The sequence below is a fragment of the Natrix helvetica genome, assembly GCF_964273705.1.
Source record: "Natrix helvetica genome assembly, chromosome: 2".
In the NCBI taxonomy this organism is placed as follows: domain Eukaryota; kingdom Metazoa; phylum Chordata; class Lepidosauria; order Squamata; family Natricidae; genus Natrix; species Natrix helvetica.
This window is the reverse complement of record NC_138552.1, coordinates 216482648-216500726: the sequence shown is the minus strand read 5'-3', so window position 1 is coordinate 216500726 and position 18079 is coordinate 216482648. Positions and strand designations below refer to the sequence as shown.

At 38.5% G+C, this 18079-nt stretch overlaps 1 protein-coding gene across 4 annotated transcripts in view; it reads right to left on the bottom strand.

Moving 5' to 3' along the window:
- Positions 1-5160: 5160 nt before the first annotated feature.
- Positions 5161-18079, bottom strand: part of SMOC2 (SPARC related modular calcium binding 2) — a 138136-nt gene continuing 125217 nt past the window's right edge. For 2 of the 4 annotated variants that reach the window (XM_081940897.1, XM_081940899.1), the window contains exons 11-13: positions 14595-14869; positions 12986-13026; positions 5161-9161 (exon numbers count right to left, since the gene is read on the bottom strand). In XM_081940897.1, the coding sequence (XP_081797023.1) occupies positions 9138-9161; positions 12986-13026; positions 14595-14869 (340 nt within the window). In that variant the 3' untranslated portion in view covers positions 5161-9137. Of the gene's footprint in view, positions 9162-12985; positions 13030-14594; positions 14870-18079 lie in introns of all 4 variants that reach the window. The other 2 variants (XM_081940898.1, XM_081940900.1) reach the window with 1 other exon arrangement.

Here is an 18079-nt window from a genome sequence, read left to right as displayed (position 1 = left end):
TGTATGGCCTTTGAAGTTAAGCCAATTAATTTGTCAAAAGATGTGTTACCTTGATATTTGATGCCAAGTCTTCAATTTTCAAACCCAGTGTGGAGTTTTTCAGTTGAAACAATCTTAACATTGTTAAGGTGAGCTTCAATTTGTTCTGATACATAGTTTTTGTATACTCCCTCTTTTAACTTTCTATCTCCACACAAAATACACAGAAAATTCAAAGTCTCTCTCTCTTTTCTTTAGTTCCTAGATACCTGTCCAAGCAGGTTTATGTTTATGTCCCTTTATCTAGGTGTCACGTCCTGAGAGCAAAATTATATATTCCCTTTGAAAGTCTGTCCTTGTGAGATGCTGGGCTAAAAACCGACAAATGTCTTACTTGGTGGAGACATCTTTGCAGCTCTAGGACATGAAGTCATTAATAAATTACTCAGCAATAACACGCTTTTGAACCTAGATGAAGCACGGCCTGACTAATTTTGCCATTAAGGAAGATGTATTTTTAGGGATGAGCAACAGATGCTATATAAGGTCTGACTCTGCTATAACTCTTTAAATAAGTATATGAGTAAGCCTAACTTGACTGTTTTGAAAGACACCTAACAATACCACATTGATACCAGAAAACAAAACTTTACTTTCTCCTGCTCATTATAATGGAAAAATAAATACATATTTATGTCATTTCTGTACTTTATGACATTAAGGTATGAAACTTGGAAGTGCACTACTTTTTTTTAGTGAATGCAGTTGGCCAAATTTCAGGCAAATTATGAACAAGGAAAATTGTGCCAGGAACATTTTAATTCTAAAACTTTTATGAATGATTTTCAGCCAGGATTAGATGATATTTTCAGGTTTAACTGACCTTTCAATTAGATAACTTAATTATATTGTCTTCAGGCATCCTCAGCTGAGGCAACTGCTGAAGCAACTTAAAGTAGATTTAAAATTGTGTTTTCCCTCTTCTCCTTATAATGGTTTAAGGAGGGCTTCAATCTATAATGCTTTATAATGATGTGCTAAAGCAGGCAGGAATGGCATCAGGTCAACTTCTGTTGGTCATTTAGATTAGATTAACAGAGTTGGAAGGGACCTTGTAGGTCATCTAGTTCAAATCCCCCCCCCCCCCAAGCAGGAGAACCTACACCATTTCTGATAAATGGCAGTCCAGTCTCTACTTGAAAGCTTCCAGTGATGAAGTTCCCACAACTTCCAAAGCAGTGGTGGGTTTCTGTAGGTTCGCACCGGCTCGGGAGAACCAGATGATGAAAGTTACCAATCCGGTGAGAGGAGGTTCGACCAGTGGTCCCGGAAGTAACTTCTGGAATGCTTACCCCGGCCCTGTCGCTCGCTTGCCCCCCCCCCCACCCACCCGTCTGCACTATCCTAGCCCAATTCGGTGTCAAGTCCAATATCTGGGAGTGGAGGTGGTGAACTGAGAAGCATGGAGAGGTCCAGCGACAGCAGCGGCAAGCTCAGGAGTTTTCTCCTGGATTCCCCTCTATCCTCCGATCTCCCAAAGTTCTTTCCCCAACGAATGATAGCTTTCTACTGGATTCCCCTCTGTCTTGCCTCCTCCGATCTCCCAGGGTTCTTTCCCCAGTGTGCGATAGCTTTCTACTGGATTCCCCTCTGTCTTGCCTCCTCCGATCTCCCAGGGTTCTTTTCCCAGCATGCGATAGCTTTCTACTGGATTCCCCTCTGTCTTGCCTCCTCCGGTCTCCCAAGGTTCTTTCCCCAGTGTGCGATAGCTTTATACTGGATTCCCCTCTGTCTTGCCTCCTCCGATCTCCCAGGGTTCTTTTCCCAGCATGTGATAGCTTTCTACTGGATTCCCCTCTGTCTTGCCTCCTCCGATCTCCCAAGGTTCTTTCCCCAGCATGCGATAGCTTTATACTGGATTTCCCTCTGTCTTGCCTCGTCTAATCTCCCAGGGTTCTTTCCCCAGTGTGCAATAGCTTTATACTGGATTTCCCTCTGTCTTGCCTCGTCTGATCTCCCAGGGTTCTTTCCCCAGCGTGCGATAGCTTTCTACTGGATTCCCCTCTGTCTTGCCTCCTACGATCTCTCAGGGTTCTTTCCCCAGCGTGCGATAGCTTTCTACTGGATTCCCCTCTGTCTTGTCTCCTCCGATCTCCCAGGGTTCTTTCCCCAGCGTGCAATAGCTTTCTACTGGATTCCCCTCTGTCTTTCCACCTACGATCTCTCAAGGTTCTTTCCCCAGCATGCAATAGCTTTCTACTGGATTCCCCTCTGTCTTGCCACCTCCTATCTCCCAAGGTTCTTTCCCCAGCGTGCAATAGCTTTCTACCAGATTCCCTTCTGTCTTGCCGCCTCAGATCTCCCAGGGTTCTTTCCCCAGTGTGTGATAGCTTTCTACTTGATTCCTCCCTGTCCTGCCTTCTCCGATCTCACCAATTTCGGCCCTTAATCCTCCAGTTGTCTATTTTTGGGAGGTTTTCCTGTCTCCCCCCCCCCTTCATAGGAGTCCTAAAAAACTTTGTCACATGGCTTGGGCGTGGTGGTGTGGTCGTGTGACTGAGTGTGCATGAGTGATGTCAAGTTGGCCATACCTGACCGGTCACATGACTGCCAATCCATGCCCACAAAATAGGCCACACCCACAGAATAGGTTCTAAAAATATTTGAAACCCACTACTGTTCCAAAGGCAAGCTGTTCCACTGGTTGATTGATCTCACTGTCAGAAAATTTCTCCTTATTTCTAGGTTGAATCTCTCCTTGTTCAATTTCCATCCATTATTCCTTGTCTGGCCTTCAGGTGCCTTGGAAAATAGCTTGACCCCTTCCTCGTGCTTGCTCAAATAATCCACTAGTCTCTGATCACTGGAAACTGTTGGATTGTTTATCTGTTTTCTAAAATACAATTAGTTGGATCAAAATGGCACTTCTATTTGAGATATAGCAGGGTTGAGATATTCTTATTTTATATCATCGTCCTCCTTTTAACCCACTATATATCTGGAAGACCTTTGAATCGCAGAAAAAAAAAGAATTCAAAATATGAACTTCTCTTTCTCTAATGGAAAAGTCTCATGAACAGCACTCTTGACTGACTCAGTATTAAGTGTGTTGCAGATAATTTCCTTTCAGACTAAGAACAACATGAAACAAAACAAAAGATCTTTCTTGCTTTCATTTATTTTAATATATGTGTTCACTCTGCCAGCAAACAGGACTCATCTAATGGGAGAAGGCTGGCTACAGTTAGACCCCTGCAATTTTCATTATCTTTTAAAAAAGTCCAATTCCTTCACTTTAGATATCACATTTTACATTCTTGAACACTGAAACACAAAAGTTATATGCAACTTCCTCTAATTATCCTTAGATCAAAAATTTCCCCAATGTATTTTACATTATTTTTTTTAATCTCTGTAAGAAGGAATGTAAAAGTAAGCCACAAAAAAGACAGTAACCCCCTTCTCCCATTATTTGTAACATTTTGTCATTAATGTGTTGATTAAAGCAAATATTATAACCGCAGGGTAGCAGCCAAGCCTAATGTGGATCTATCGATTCAATTTTTTAAAATCTAATTACATTTTGTTCACATCATAAGAAATACAAAGGAAATTCTTCTTTGTTGTGGTTTGGATTTCCTCATCTTGTGTAAATCTGCTCCCAATTTAGAAATACACATTAGGTTCTGCTCTCACATTTTCATTACATCTTGTTTTTTTCTTTGGATTTAGAAAACATTTTTGAATTGACCATGAGGCAAAATGCCTTTAGAAACCCAGTCGGTTGGAATACGCTGGATCAAATCAATGCTTTCTGTAGAAACATTTATTTTATTTATAATTTGCAATGAATAACTTATGGAAAAAGATTGTGCTTAGTTTCTGTAAAAAAAAAATGTGGGGGGAGGGAAATATAAATAAAATTGCCAGTTGTCTTATGTCTTTAATGATGCAATTAGAATCTACTGGGGGTTTTTTCCCCTGTGTATCCCACCACAAGTTGAGAACTGGAACCAAGAATAGTCCTTCGTGAGAGGGTGCGGCTAAGAAATAAATATTTATTATTATAATATGTGCTTAAAATGCCAAAAAATAATGATGGACATGATAAAAATGAATAATATTATGCACAGTATGAGAATTGCTTTCTTTCAAAGCACAGAGTCTAATGAAGCTGAGTAGGGAAAATTCAGAAGAGGCCAAAGGAATCTTTCTTCACAGATAAATTATCTGTTGGTGAACAATATGACAATAGCCAATAGCTCTCATGTGAGATTAAATGTGTGGCAAATTAAAGGCTACAATTTTCCTTGGTACTCCCTCCCATGGTATCATAGAGAAGGGGGCAAAGGATGTCAGATTCATAGAACCAATATCGTGACATTGTCCTGCCCCTTTTATATGCAGATGGCTACAGATCTTCTCTCAACCACTTCAGGGCTGAACAAAAGAGAAACCAAAATGTTCAGAAGTTTGAATTACATCAGGAATGGAACAGGTTTTGGGTCATGGAAAGAAACAGGAGATGTAAATATTGAGCTTTGTACTGGAAAATGCTGGCATCATCAGAATAACCATTTGGGTAAAAGAAGCCTTGGGCTAGCATTGTAGCATGGATGACCTCTTAGACTTTCAGATTTTGCCAGGGAACAATCTCGTTGCAAATAAATAAAATCTACCAGCAGCCTATTTTTAATCTAAACATCTCAATGATACAATGACTTTGCTCTCCTTGAATGGCTATGTGATGTCCTCATTGCTTTTACTGACAACTTTTTTTTAAAGTGCCATGCCCGCAACAAACTGGGATTTTGAAGACCAGTGATGTAGCACACATGTAAAAGATAGAAAAGTTGATTTTATAAGTGTCATCCTTTAAATCATTTTTTTTTAAAAGAAGGAATAGGTAAAAAAGAAACTGAGAAAGTATTTATGATTCTGTACAAATGATTTGCAGTGGTACTTTATTCATGACAGTGCTTTAAGTGACAGTGCTTTAAGTCTGGTATCTCAAAAGATCAAGATGATTGCATTCTTCCCTCTCCCAGGTGTGACCATCTCAAGGGATTCCCCAGGCCATCTCTGCACAAACACACACTCACACACCTCTCTGCCTGAATTGACATTACGGCAAAGTAGCAATTACTTTTATTCAGCACAAAGGAAAGGTGAACCAAAAAGGAAGGAATATAGATGCGTTTATTAAATTCTACCAGTTACCAAAGTTTATCAGTGATTTACAGTGCAATTATTAAACCAATGTTAAAATAAGTATAATCAGCAATGAAAGACCTGTTCAAAAAAAGTGTGAGTGAGCACCCTCAAATTAACAGGAAGTTCATTCCAGAAGCTGTAAGGAAAGGATCACTCCTAAATGGTTTTGAAATTAATTTGCAGGAAGAAGAGATTATCATCCTCAGGTCGTCACAAGTAGAAGAAGGAGGGTTACGTAGAACACATTATTTGGGCAAATTGGGCCAACCCATAGTAATCTTTAAAGGTAAGAAGCAACACTTCATATCTGAAAACAAAGTGGCAACTAATAGGACTCCTGGCACAGGTGGAGTGAAGTCACTTGAGTTTTTCCAAACAACAACTATCGGTAGCTTTGCTTGAGTCCTACCAGCTTCTTTACTTCTTATCTATCTACCTAGCTTACAGATTTAGTAAAAATGTCTGTGCACAAATAGATTAGTAGTGCATGGGATGACTAAAACGAGTAATGAAGCAATAATAAGAAAATAGACATTTGTCTTCTCTCGATTATTTAGTAAGGCTTCTCCTGGGTTGCTTACATATTATGAAATATAAGAGTAATATTTTATTTGTGGAAGGGAGAAGTCCAGAGAACAACGGAGACAATAAGTCCAAGTACCATTTAGCCCTGGCCCAAAAGCAGCACCCATTTCTCCATTTCCTGGTATTTATTCAGGGAGGTCAGCATCACACAGATCAACAACCCAGGAGGGCTTTTGACAGAGAAAGAAAACTAAGTTGTTCTGTTTGTTGAATGCCTTTCACATATGCTTTTGGTTAAGAAAAATACAATAAGATATTGGGACAGTGAGCAGAGTTTACAGCAGTCATTTACTCTAATCAGTCTAATGTTTCAGGCATCAATGAAGTTAACTCATTTGCATTTAATGTTGAAGTAATTACTCCCTAATCACCTCAATTTGTTTTCTTAAAAAAATAAGCCAATGCAATAAACCTTTCAGTCTCTACATTGAAGGATTTTTTTTTGACACCAGTTTTAATATAAGTTGCTCTAACTACATAATACCCAAATGTAAATATATCAGGTGTATTTCTAAATTGCCTTTGTCAAGGAGTAACCAGCACTAAACTGTCCTTCCTGGCAGACTATAAAGAGACAAACATCTTTGGGAAATGCCAAGTTGAGTCATCTTGCCAGATTTAGATACCTTTAATTTGTTTCTTCTAGCACAAGAAATCAGTCAGCAGTCTTCTTGTATTTTCTTCCTCCTGATTGTTCATGTATTTTAAAACTCATTTAACCTCATTCTGCCCTAGTGATATTTTAATTCCAGTGCAGCTCAAGCTGACAATCATGATAAGGCTGGAAAAATATTTACAATTGATTGAAATTTCATTCCTGATAAGCTCTGATCACCCAGAGCTGCCTAGCCAAAACTTTTGTACCCTTTAAGGCCTGGAAATTGAATACTGATGTTTCTTTCTTCCCCTGACTCTCATCACAAAACTGCTTTTCTTTTTTTCTTATTTCCATTTGTACGCTGTTTTTTAAGTACACAGCAGTGGTGGGTTGCAAATCCCGTTCCAACCGGTACACATCCATGAAAACGCTGCCGGCTCCATTCCAACCGGTACGGTTGGAACGGAGCTGGCAGCATCCTCATGGATGCGTGCAGTGCATGTGCACAGCACACACATGCGTTCAAGTGCCTCCGTGATGCTCCAGCTGTTCCATGGAGTATCACGCAGGCGCTGTACGCGCCATGTGCCTGCGTGGAAGTTCAAAAGCCTTTAAACTGCAGTAAGGAGCTCGGGCGGGCAAGTAGGCCCTCCAGAGCACCGTACCAGAATGGTATCTGGTGCTCCGGGCTGGCTCCAGTACGCGCGTACCGGGGCGTACCGCCTGAAACCCACCACTAGTACACAGCTATATACAACTACAGGTACAAACATTTTAAAATATGGAAATGAATAATTCCTAAAGTAATTTGTGACTGAATAGAATTATATCCCTGCTTATTCTGTGTTAATCTGCATGTCTCACAATAATTTAGATGCCACAATTCACACAACAATCTGCTACAAGTGTTACTAGGAACTTGTGTGGCGTGAAATTATTACTATTTTTCAGTTAACATAAATCCAGTATTTGTCCAGATCTAATACATATTAAAATAGGTTACTTAGATGATTGTATCAAGTATTTGACTATTCCATAAATTAGGTCTTCAATCCTTGTTGTTTGTTTGAAAAACCAGGTATAATATTATGCGGAAACAGAATATGCATCTACTGATCTGTTAAGAATCAAGTAAATATATAAAGTTATATATGAGCCACAGATAACAAAAAACACTTTTGGACCACACTATATATTTAATCTAAACAGCTTAAATTCAAAGTTTAGCATTATAAAAAAGTATCAAATTCTAAGTGACAATTTTTTTTAAAAGACATAAAAAATCCTATGCATTCTGGTTATCTTCTCCTTATGCCCAAATGTCTGGATAAAAACCCATTTTATATTGCTCAAATTGAATCTGACTAAAGTCATCTAATTGCATATTATTAGGCAATTATAAATGCAGATATAAATACAATATAGAGACAAAATCAGAACACAATCACCAAAAGCTATACTACATATTATTGAGCAAAAGTTCTGTTAATGAATTGAAAAGAATATTGATCATTGTTAACAATTTGATCTCTTTGGATAAAATCTGTCCAAAATCAAAAAGTTAATTTAATCAGTTAATCAAACTGATTCTTTCTTCTTTAAAAGCTTTTGGCATGAGGGACACATCTACAAGTTCTTGTTCCTTTAAGGCATTATAGAAATGAACTGAAAAATCCTACCTCCATAAGATCGGAAGGAAAGGTATGAAAACTTGTATGATCATCTCCCAGATGGAAAGAAAGATGCCCCAAGGGAGAGCTTGGTCTAATTTCATCTCCTTGCCATACCTTTATATAATTTGTCCAACTTATAGGTTTAACTTCATAAGACCCGGGGCTCCTAAATCTCATATTTTAGCCTATCCAGGTGTAAGAAGCAACAAAGATGGACAAACCTGTTTTAGTTTCTTTGTCTCCTTACAATTACAATGACAATGCTGAATCAATGCGTCCTTTTGCTGCTATTCTGCGGCTTAACAGAATCAGCTCTGAGTGACAGAATGAACTTTCTTTCCCTTTACTGGCTGATTAAACCATCCCAAAACAAAATCATAGAAACTAAAATAAACATATACTCCTGCCCTCTAGAAGTTATAGGAAATTCAAGAAGACAAAAGTGTATTTTTTTCCAAACTAGTGTGGTTGCAGTCTAGTTTACAGTTTGAGAAAAAGTATTCATCTTTTCAACAAAAGCACCCTAAACTCTTTCTAAAATCTCTGTTCTTATATAAGGTGCATAAATCACCAACACTTTTTAATCTTTTATGGGCTTTAGGAACATGCAACCTCAAGCATAGATTATGTAACTTTGTGACCTCAGTAGACTTCAAATCAAGCTGGTTCAATAATATTAACCATTACATAAAAATAAGCAATTCTACTGAAAATTAGTATATGTGTATGTGTGTGTATGTATGCACACACAAACGCACACACACACACACACATACCATAAGGCTAGCTCTACAAGACAGAACATTATTCTTTTTAGAACAGATTAAATGAAAACTTTTACATCTCCAAGACAAAGATTTCAGACAACAACAAAAAGGCACATACATTGTATGTGGTAATTGTTTAAAATAAGCTGGTACTACATTTTCACATATTTTTTTTTTAAAAATGTCTGTTTAAATATCTCATTTCTACAAAGTGAATTTACATTTAAAGTACAAAGTGCAAATACTATGGTTGCTCTTTATTGACCTTTGGTGAGGGAAATCTCCCACATGTCCGAGAGATCTGCCTTGGATATGAAGTCTTCAACCTTGCTTCTTTGAGGATCGCTGCCAACAAAAATGTGAAAAATAGTATTTCATATTTTAAGCTACTATAGTATACACAATGACATTAAAATAAGGAAGAACAGTTTTACTAATATTTTGAGACAAATGCAATGTGATTAGAATAGAATATTCCATACTACTAAATGAATCACAACAGGATCTTGCAATGATCAGCTATCAATTATCAAAGGTTTGCACTGCAAACAGTTCTACCTTTTTATCCTTTGTTTCAGCAGGAGAACTGATTTGCCTCTAGCTACTGTCATAATTGTTAGAAAGTAAATCTGGTTGGTATGTTAAAACTATTGCTTTGTTCTGAAGCTCTCAAAATTCTTTCTTTCTTTCTTTCTTTCTTTCTTTCTTTCTTTCTTTCTTTCTTCCTTCTTTCTTTCTTTCCTTTCTTCTTCCTTCCTTCCTTCCTTCCTTCCTTCCTTCCTTCCTTCCTTCCTTCCTTGCTTCCTTCCTTTCTTCTTTCCTTCCTTACTTCTCCCTCCCTTCCTTTCTTTTCTCTGTCTCCCTCCCTCCTTCTCTGTCTCTCTCTGATGCATATCTGCAACTATACTCCATGCCCCGGAACTGGTTCTCGGGGCGGGGGGGGCATAGGTGCCACCATCTTGTTTTTTGCTTCTATGCATGTGCAGAACAATTGTTATTGCACTGCGCATGCGTGCGAAGTGCGCGGACGTGGCATGGGCACCAGCGAACCAGCAGAAGTGACTGCCAGAACCCACCCCTGCTATCAGGTCTGGCAGAAAAAGTATGCTGTGAAAAGTGGTGTGGCTTGGTGGGCGTGGCTTGGTGGACATGGCAGGGGAAGAATACTGTAAAATCTCCATTCCCTCCCCACTCCAGGGAAAAATTACTGCAAAATCCCCATTTCCTCCTGATCAGCTGGGACTCAGAATAGATGGTGGTGGGGCCAGTCAGAGGTGATATTTACTGGTTTTCCAAACTACTCAAACTTTCCCCTACCGGTTCTCCAGAACTTCTCAGAACTTGCTGAATACCACTTCTGGCTGTGAGTCCCCAGGGAATTACATTTGGTGGGTTCCAGGAGTTGGAATATCATCCTCTCCTGTTTTTGTGTTTTTTAATAATTATTTTTAATAATATAGAAATAATACTTTCTATAAGTTTACGTACTTTTCTTTTGGAACTGAGTAGAAAGGTTTGTTGTTACAGAAATAGCTAGTATAGAGTAAATAATTGAGGTTGTAATATTATTACCTTTAATCTATTGTGCTAAAACTAATCTAATGCTTTTTTTTCTCTTTACCCCACAGTAAAGACCCACAGTCTTTTCCTTCTTTCTCAATTTTCTACTATCTTTATGTTTACTTTTGGTTTGTTTGGTTTGTTTGTTTGTTTGTTTATTTAATTAATTTATATTGCTGCCTATTCGCCCATGGCGACTCATAGTTAGATAAGCTTAATTAAAATCATACTTAAAAAACAAATATGATAAGTAAATACATAACTACATTTCAGTCCATAAGAACAAATTCCATATCATAATGCAATTTTCACCTCGTGCCTGGAGCCAAAATATCCTGCCATACATCCTCCAGAGATACATACTTATAAATAGACCTTTATAATTGTAGCTCTATCACTTTCTCAAGATCTAGGCTAGGCCTCTTAAGAAATGGGCAAACCAAAGTCTCTTTCACAACACCTGGAACCTCTCCTTCATTTTTAAAAAAGTGTTAATTACTGCCTTGGTTCAACCCTTAATCCTTTTATGGACACTTTAATCAGCTTGGTGAGTGAGACTGCACATGAGCTAAGATCACTTCCCTGAGATTCACAGGTTTACAGAGTTTACAGAAAACATAACAAGACATCACATCTCCAATCTCAATAGATTTCACCTATCTGGCTTCCAACTGAAAGCAAATGCGAGTGGTAATTTCCATGAAATGTTCAACCAAGTTATTTCTAGTTACATCAATCAATTATTCTGGCCTATATTTTCCTAAGAGAGTTGAGCCACATTAACACTACAGTTGGCTGACATTCCATAGATCAATGGTGGGTTTCCATATTTTTTTACTACCAATTTGCTTGTGTGCGCCCTTGCATGCAATGCTTCTGCACATGTGCAGAAGCGGATAGGCGGAGCCTCCCACCACCGCCACTACTGGTTCTCCTGACCCAGGAATCTGGTTTATGGCTTGAGAAGGAGCCCTGGATCAGAGATTGCAGTAATTTTCTCTCTTCCCATGAACCAGTCCATGCCAACATTCCCTGCCATACTTCCTCTGGCTTCTCCTTATTCTTATCTTCTCCTCCTTTTCTAGCTTCCCACCAATCAAGCAAGAGCCAGCTAACAATGGTCTTATTGATGTCCAGCTACAACAGAGCAGAATAACCTCACCTAACAGCTATTCACTATCATATCATGCATGCAAACTCCATTTTTCAATAACAAAAAATTGGCCCCCTTCAGCCTTCCATCCATCTAACTTCAGTTGTCCTGGTTCCAATTCTGTGGAATGAGAGGAAGCTGGGAGAAACCCACATTTGCTGTTTTCTTGCTCCAGAGCAGCTGCCCTTCTCCAGGGCAGTTGCTCTTCGGCTCTTCATCAGAGAACAGGTAAACCTATTCTGAAGCCTTCAGCATCCAGTACAGCATTTGCCATTCACAATCGTATATTTGTATGGGTGAGACCTCTCTCAGAAGTCAAACTATAGTGAAAGTAAAGTAGTTCAGATCTCCTGAGTCACATCACTTCACAATAGCAGCCATGGTACCTCAGGTATAAATGCTTTCCCCTATCATCTTATGCAGAAAAGGCCTCCCTCTCTGGTCAATTATATTTTAAAACAGTCCTTTTTCATACATGCTAGTTTACTGAATGGCAGTCATTCAAACCACGACTTCTCACCTGCAGTCTGAAAGCATTTTCAGACCACAACTCTATTGCTCCAATTTACCACTTCATAATGTGTGTATTGAGTCTTGGATCATTTGTGGCCCATTCCCTAATGGAAACAGAGCTGATTGTTGTCTTTAAGGTAAGTAGTTCCTTTTTAAATGTTTCTGGTGAGGCAGATTCAATTCCAAAGCCTTCCTTTCAAGCGCGGCTCTCCTAATGAAAGCCCCCTTCGGCATCTGTGAGGACCCTTTATGGCCTCCCATTGCTGTAGCAGTTAACTGCCAACAGATGGTTTGTACAGCTAGGGCCATTTCAAGGCTATCACTTCACAGGACGAGCTTTTAAAATAATTGCAAATGAGTCAGCAGAAATATTGGATCAAATCATTCTTTAAGAAAAAGAGAGAAAAGATAGCACTATTGCACTATATCCTTTACATGTTATCAGATGACCGGAAAGCTGGAGGTGGCCAGCGGGGAGAAAAATAAAGACAGTTTTGGAATTGAAACGAAGAAATAGTCATATGCTCACAGCCGCAACAATGACATACTCAAAATAAATGGTTGGGGCAGTTCCAAGTTCTACCAGAGTTGAGCTTTTTCAGGCCACCTTGCTCAAAAATGTAAGAAATGTTTAGGGGATTAAATCAATGAGTGGTGTAGAAAGGTGTGGTTTGGGTTTCTTCTGGATTCTTCCAAAGGTGTGAAAAATCTTTACTAAATTCTCACTGGTTTAGAGAGGGTAAATGTCAAGAAAGTGGCAGAAAATGAGAAATAATCACATATAACCCGATAGCTAGTTTCTCTCCTTGAAGAGGTGACTTTGGTAGTTATTTGTGAATGCTTTCTCACTTCAGTGTGGTTGCCCAACTAGCCAAATTCCAAATGCTATCAAGAGAATGGAAAAGTTCTTTTCTCTCTCCCTCCTCCTCCTCCTTATACATACCTGCCTGTTAGAAGGAGTACTTTCAGCATGTCTTCTGGGAACTGCTGAGGACAAAGGAGACAGGAAGTTATCTGAGAGTAAACAGGATTCTATGTAACAATTTAAATAGACTTTAAACCTTTCAGATAAACATTTAGATTATTCCTTAGCAACAAAAATTAGCAACAGCACTTAGCAATAGCACTTAGACTTATATACCGCTTTACAGTGCTTTACAGCCCTCTCTAAATGGTCAGCCTAATGCCCCCAATGATCTGGCTCTTCTTTTTACCCACCTCGGAAGGATGGAAGGCTGAATCAACCTTGAGCCTGGTTAGATTCGAACTGCCAAATTGCAGGCAGCACAAGTAGCCTGCACTACTGAACTCTAATCACTGCACCACCGTGGCTCAAATTAGATGCTATAAATTTGATGGTCTTGCTTGGCTTGTGGGGAAAGTCCTGATCATAGAGCAAATCTTCCACTTAGCCACCAAAACCTCCGACTGAAACTAGATTGGAGATTCAGCTAGGCTAAACCGGGAGCTTTGCTCATTTTGTACATATATTATATTAATTTTATTTGCTTTATAGAATTCTAAAGGTTTTTATTTCTTTTAATTAATAACTATCAGTTAAATTTCATGACACACCATTAACTTTTAGTAAGGTGCTGAATAGCGTCTGATAAGAACAGCATATTTTTTGTACATGTTCTTTTACTGAATTCCTGATGAGATGTCTTGCCAAAACATTCTGCCTTTAGACTTTTGCTCATTTTCAAAGTTTATTTTGCTTTTAATTGTTTTAATGTCTGTCTTTACCATTCTTCAAATGTTGTAATGATAAATGCCATTTTATATGTAGCTCAAATTCACACTCAAGAGGAAAATGTTATCTAGGCTGGGAAACATCCTTTTCAGTGGTGGGTTCTGCAGAGACTACTGCCGGTTCGGTCAGAGGCGCTTCTCGTGCGTGCTGTGCGTGCATGCACAGCACAACTAAAATTATTCTGTGCATGCTCAGAAGCAAAAAACAAGATGGCTCCGCCTATGGTGCCGCTGGGAGAAGCAGTTCGAGGGCATGGCAGGCATGGGTCGCTGCTGGTTCCAGGCTGCCAAGCTTCTACCGGTTTGGCTGAACCGGGCCGAACCAGCAGGAACCCACCACTTATCCTTTTGCAGAAATACAACGTTTACCCTTTATTTCAAGTGACTAGAAAGATCCCCAAACAATTCAGTAAGAATCAAGCTGATTACTGAAAGTGGAATAAAACCTGGAAATGAATTGAGGGTGAAATAGAGGCAGTACCAGGATGTCACAGTAAGAAGTCATCCCTCAACAGAGCGGAATAGTTTTCAGGCCTTGCTAAGAACCATCCTCAATCTGGGTTACAAATAACTCATTAAGAAATAGAAGAAGCAAACTCCATTCCATTGATATTGTCCATTCTTCTCATTCAATAGCAGCTAAACTAGTGTTTTTCAACTCAGAAAAGTATGGGGTTCAACTCCAAGCATACTGCTTGGGTAATTCTGAGAGTTGAACTCCAAACATCTTAAAGTTGCCATTTAAAAAAAAATAACAACTGAGCTATATAGTACAAGAGCTAGTAAGGAATTCTACTTACTATGACGTTTCTTTGTATCTGCTTTATTGTCGTCTTTTGTTACACCTAGACAACCCATTAATTCTGGAACTGTCAAAGATTTGTCATTGTTCACATCACAGTATTCCACAAACTTTTTCACACATTTTTTGGGCTTGGATTTTTTCCTCAACAATTTCTTAAAAGGTTTGATTTCTTTTTTGCCGATGTCGCCACTAGCATTTTTATCCAGTTGCTTAAAATACCAATGAACAACTCTTTCCTCCAGGGTATGGTTTGGATCTGGTTCTGAAAGCCTACAAAAGAAACAGTTCATTAATTGGTTAAATGATGAAAAGGGCAGAGTAACTTTTTGGAAAGTATAATTGAGGACAAAACTGAACTTAACTTTATTTATATTTAAATTCAGTTCAATTAATATAACTGTGTGTGTGCACACATGAGTATGTCTTCAGGTCAGGGTTGACTTCTGGTGACTGCCTAGACAAGTTTCTCTACTTTTCCTGGCACAGTTTTGCGGACATGGTTTGTAATTTTTTTCGGTAAAGTAGACCACAATCTACTTCTTGGTAATTTAGAAAAAGTGGGATATATGGCATCACCACCAGATGGATTTGTAACTGGCTGCAAACCAGACTTAATGAGTAGTCCTTAATAGTGCTACATCTACATGGAGGGAAGTAAGCAGTGGGGTACCGCAAGCTTCCATCTTAGGCCCAGTACTCTTCAATATCTTCATAAACACATGAGGGAATACCAGGGGAACTTATCAAATCTGCAGATGATACTAAGCTGGCAGGAATAGCCAACACCCTAAATGATAGGCTCAAGATCCAGATGGATCTTGACAGACTTGAACCCTGGGTCCCATCTAACAAATTGAAATTCCGTGTAGAGAAAAATAAAGTCTTACACTTAAGCAAGAAAAACCAAAATAACATGTAGACATTAGGTGAAACCTTGCTTAATAGCAGTAACTGTGAGAGGGATCTTGGAATCCTAATGGACAATCAATTAAATGTAAGCCAGCAATATATGGCAGCAGCCAAAAAAGGCAATACAATCCTATGTTGTATTAACAGAGGGACTGAATCAAGATTATGTGAGGTATTAGTAATGTTCTATAAAGCCTTAGAATATACCTAGAATCTTAAGCCTTAGAATATACCTAGAAAATTAAAAAACACCTAGAATACTGCATCCAGTTTTGGTTACCACACTATAAAAAGATATTTAAACCCTAGAAAGAGTACAGAGAACAGTAACAAAGATGATTAGGGGCCTGGAGGTTAAACATATGAAAGATGGTTGCAAGAACTGAGCATGGCTAGTCTAGTGAAGAGAAGGACCAGGAGTGACATGATAACAATGTTCTAATATTTGAGGGGCTGCCACAGAGAGGAGGGGGACAATCTATTTTCCAAAACACCCAAAGGCCAAACAAGGAACAATGAATTGAGACTGATCAAGGAGAGATTCACGTAAGAAATAAGGAGAAATTTTCTGACAGAACAATCAACTAATGGAATGGCTTGCCTTCAGAAGTTGTGAGAGCTTCATCACTGGAAGCTTTCAAGAAGAGGCTGAATTGCCATTTGTCAGAAACGGTGTAGGGACTCTTGCTTGGGCAGGGGTTTGGACTAGATAACCTACAAGGTCCCTTCCAACTCTGTTATTCTGTCATTGCCTCCTTACTAGGGCTGAGAAAGGAGGACTAGCTCAAAGTTACCCAGATGGCTTTGCGCCAGGGACGTGCGGTCAGGGGAGGCAGGGGAGGCAGAGCCTCACCGCTCTCATCATGAAAATTTAAAAAAAAGGGAAAAGGAGCTGAGGAGCCTTCTGCACACGTGGTTCGGGAATGGTCCCCTTCATGTTGACTCAGGAGTCAGGAAGGCGGGGAATGGGACCACGTGTGCAGGAGGCTGAGGCAGCTTCAGCCTCCTGCACAGGTGGTCCCATTTCCCGCCTTCCTGAGTCAACATGAAGGGGACCACAGCTCGCGCTGATGACATCACCAGCCTCACCAGCCATAAACCTCACCGCACGTCACTGCTTTACGCCTAATATGGGATTGCAATTCATGGTTTCTTGCTTTGTAGCCTGGTGCCTAAACTTCTATCCTAAACTAGCTCCCTAATTAAACATGATTGCTCATATTTTAAATATTTTTTTCTTTTGGTCAATTCTAAACAATACATTTACAGTAGCTTCTGGAGGTCTCTAGGTTTCACCCAAAGCTTTGGGGAGAATGACCTGGAGCCTCAATTTCTGTGGATCTAGTTTAAGTGTTTAAGAGCTGCGCTACATTCCTCTTTATTACTGTCTCATGCCAAGAGGTAATACACAATATAATATGTATAATCCTGTTGCATGGGAAAATCAATAAACTTCAGAAAAACGTCTTTGCAGATGAGGTTGTCCAACATTTGTCTTCTCGCCCATAAACTCCTGAATGACTTGCATGGAAAAAAGATGGGAAATCTCAAGTTAATTTCTCTTCAAAATATTTTAAAAGATTGTATTGTTTGCTTTTATGCCTACACTTCCTTCAGTTCTATATAATTTTATTATTACACTCAGAAGGACTAATTCTAGAATACATGTGTAGGACTAAACATTTAATGATATTAAAGCAAACCAGTTATCACATGCATCTATACATCTAATTTCCATATTATAAGCATGTGCTGAATAAAAAAAAATATTTTCATTGTCTCTGCTTTTTTAGATCACATTTGCCAATCACTGTGAACTATTTTCCCAATTCTGTTTTTTTTTAGTCCTAAACACAAATTATTGTACTGTAAATAACTAAGTGAATTGTGGATTTTAAATTAATTTAGTTTCAAGACATTTTCATTGGGAAATAAGAGTTTGAATTCAACTTAATTAAACCAGTTTTGCAGGACCTTTACTGCTAAAATATTTCTCTCTCCCTTCCTTCTTAAATCAAATTTAGTTCTTTTTTTAAACAGTGAAAAATAAATTATATTAACAGAAAAACATTCAGTACAGTAGTGGTTATACAATGAAAAAATAACTTGCATATATTACAGTGATTAAAATAAACTAATAAAATATTAAGAACCTAATAACAAAAAACAAAAAAGATCCACATAATATCAATTTAGTATCAATATGGAAATAGTTGTCTTTAGGTTAGCTAACGAATCAAGATGAAATAAAAACAGATTGTTCCATCTCCCATCAATTTTTGAATATAAAGACTTTTAAAAAACATCTAACACATAGAGTATCTTGAACTTTTTCCTTAATATCAGGAGGCTATTTCTTTCTAATCATTAAGATTATCATAAAGTTTTTCATAAAATGGCAAAATCCATACTAAAGTTTAGCATGACATTTACATCTTTAACTGTTATCGCTTTTTGACAATAATATTTTAATATATGTTATGATTTGAAACCAAAACAAAGCTAAGGCTGGACAAAACCAATTCATATTCATAATGCCAGCACAAAAAATATGATTTGCAACTTTAAAAA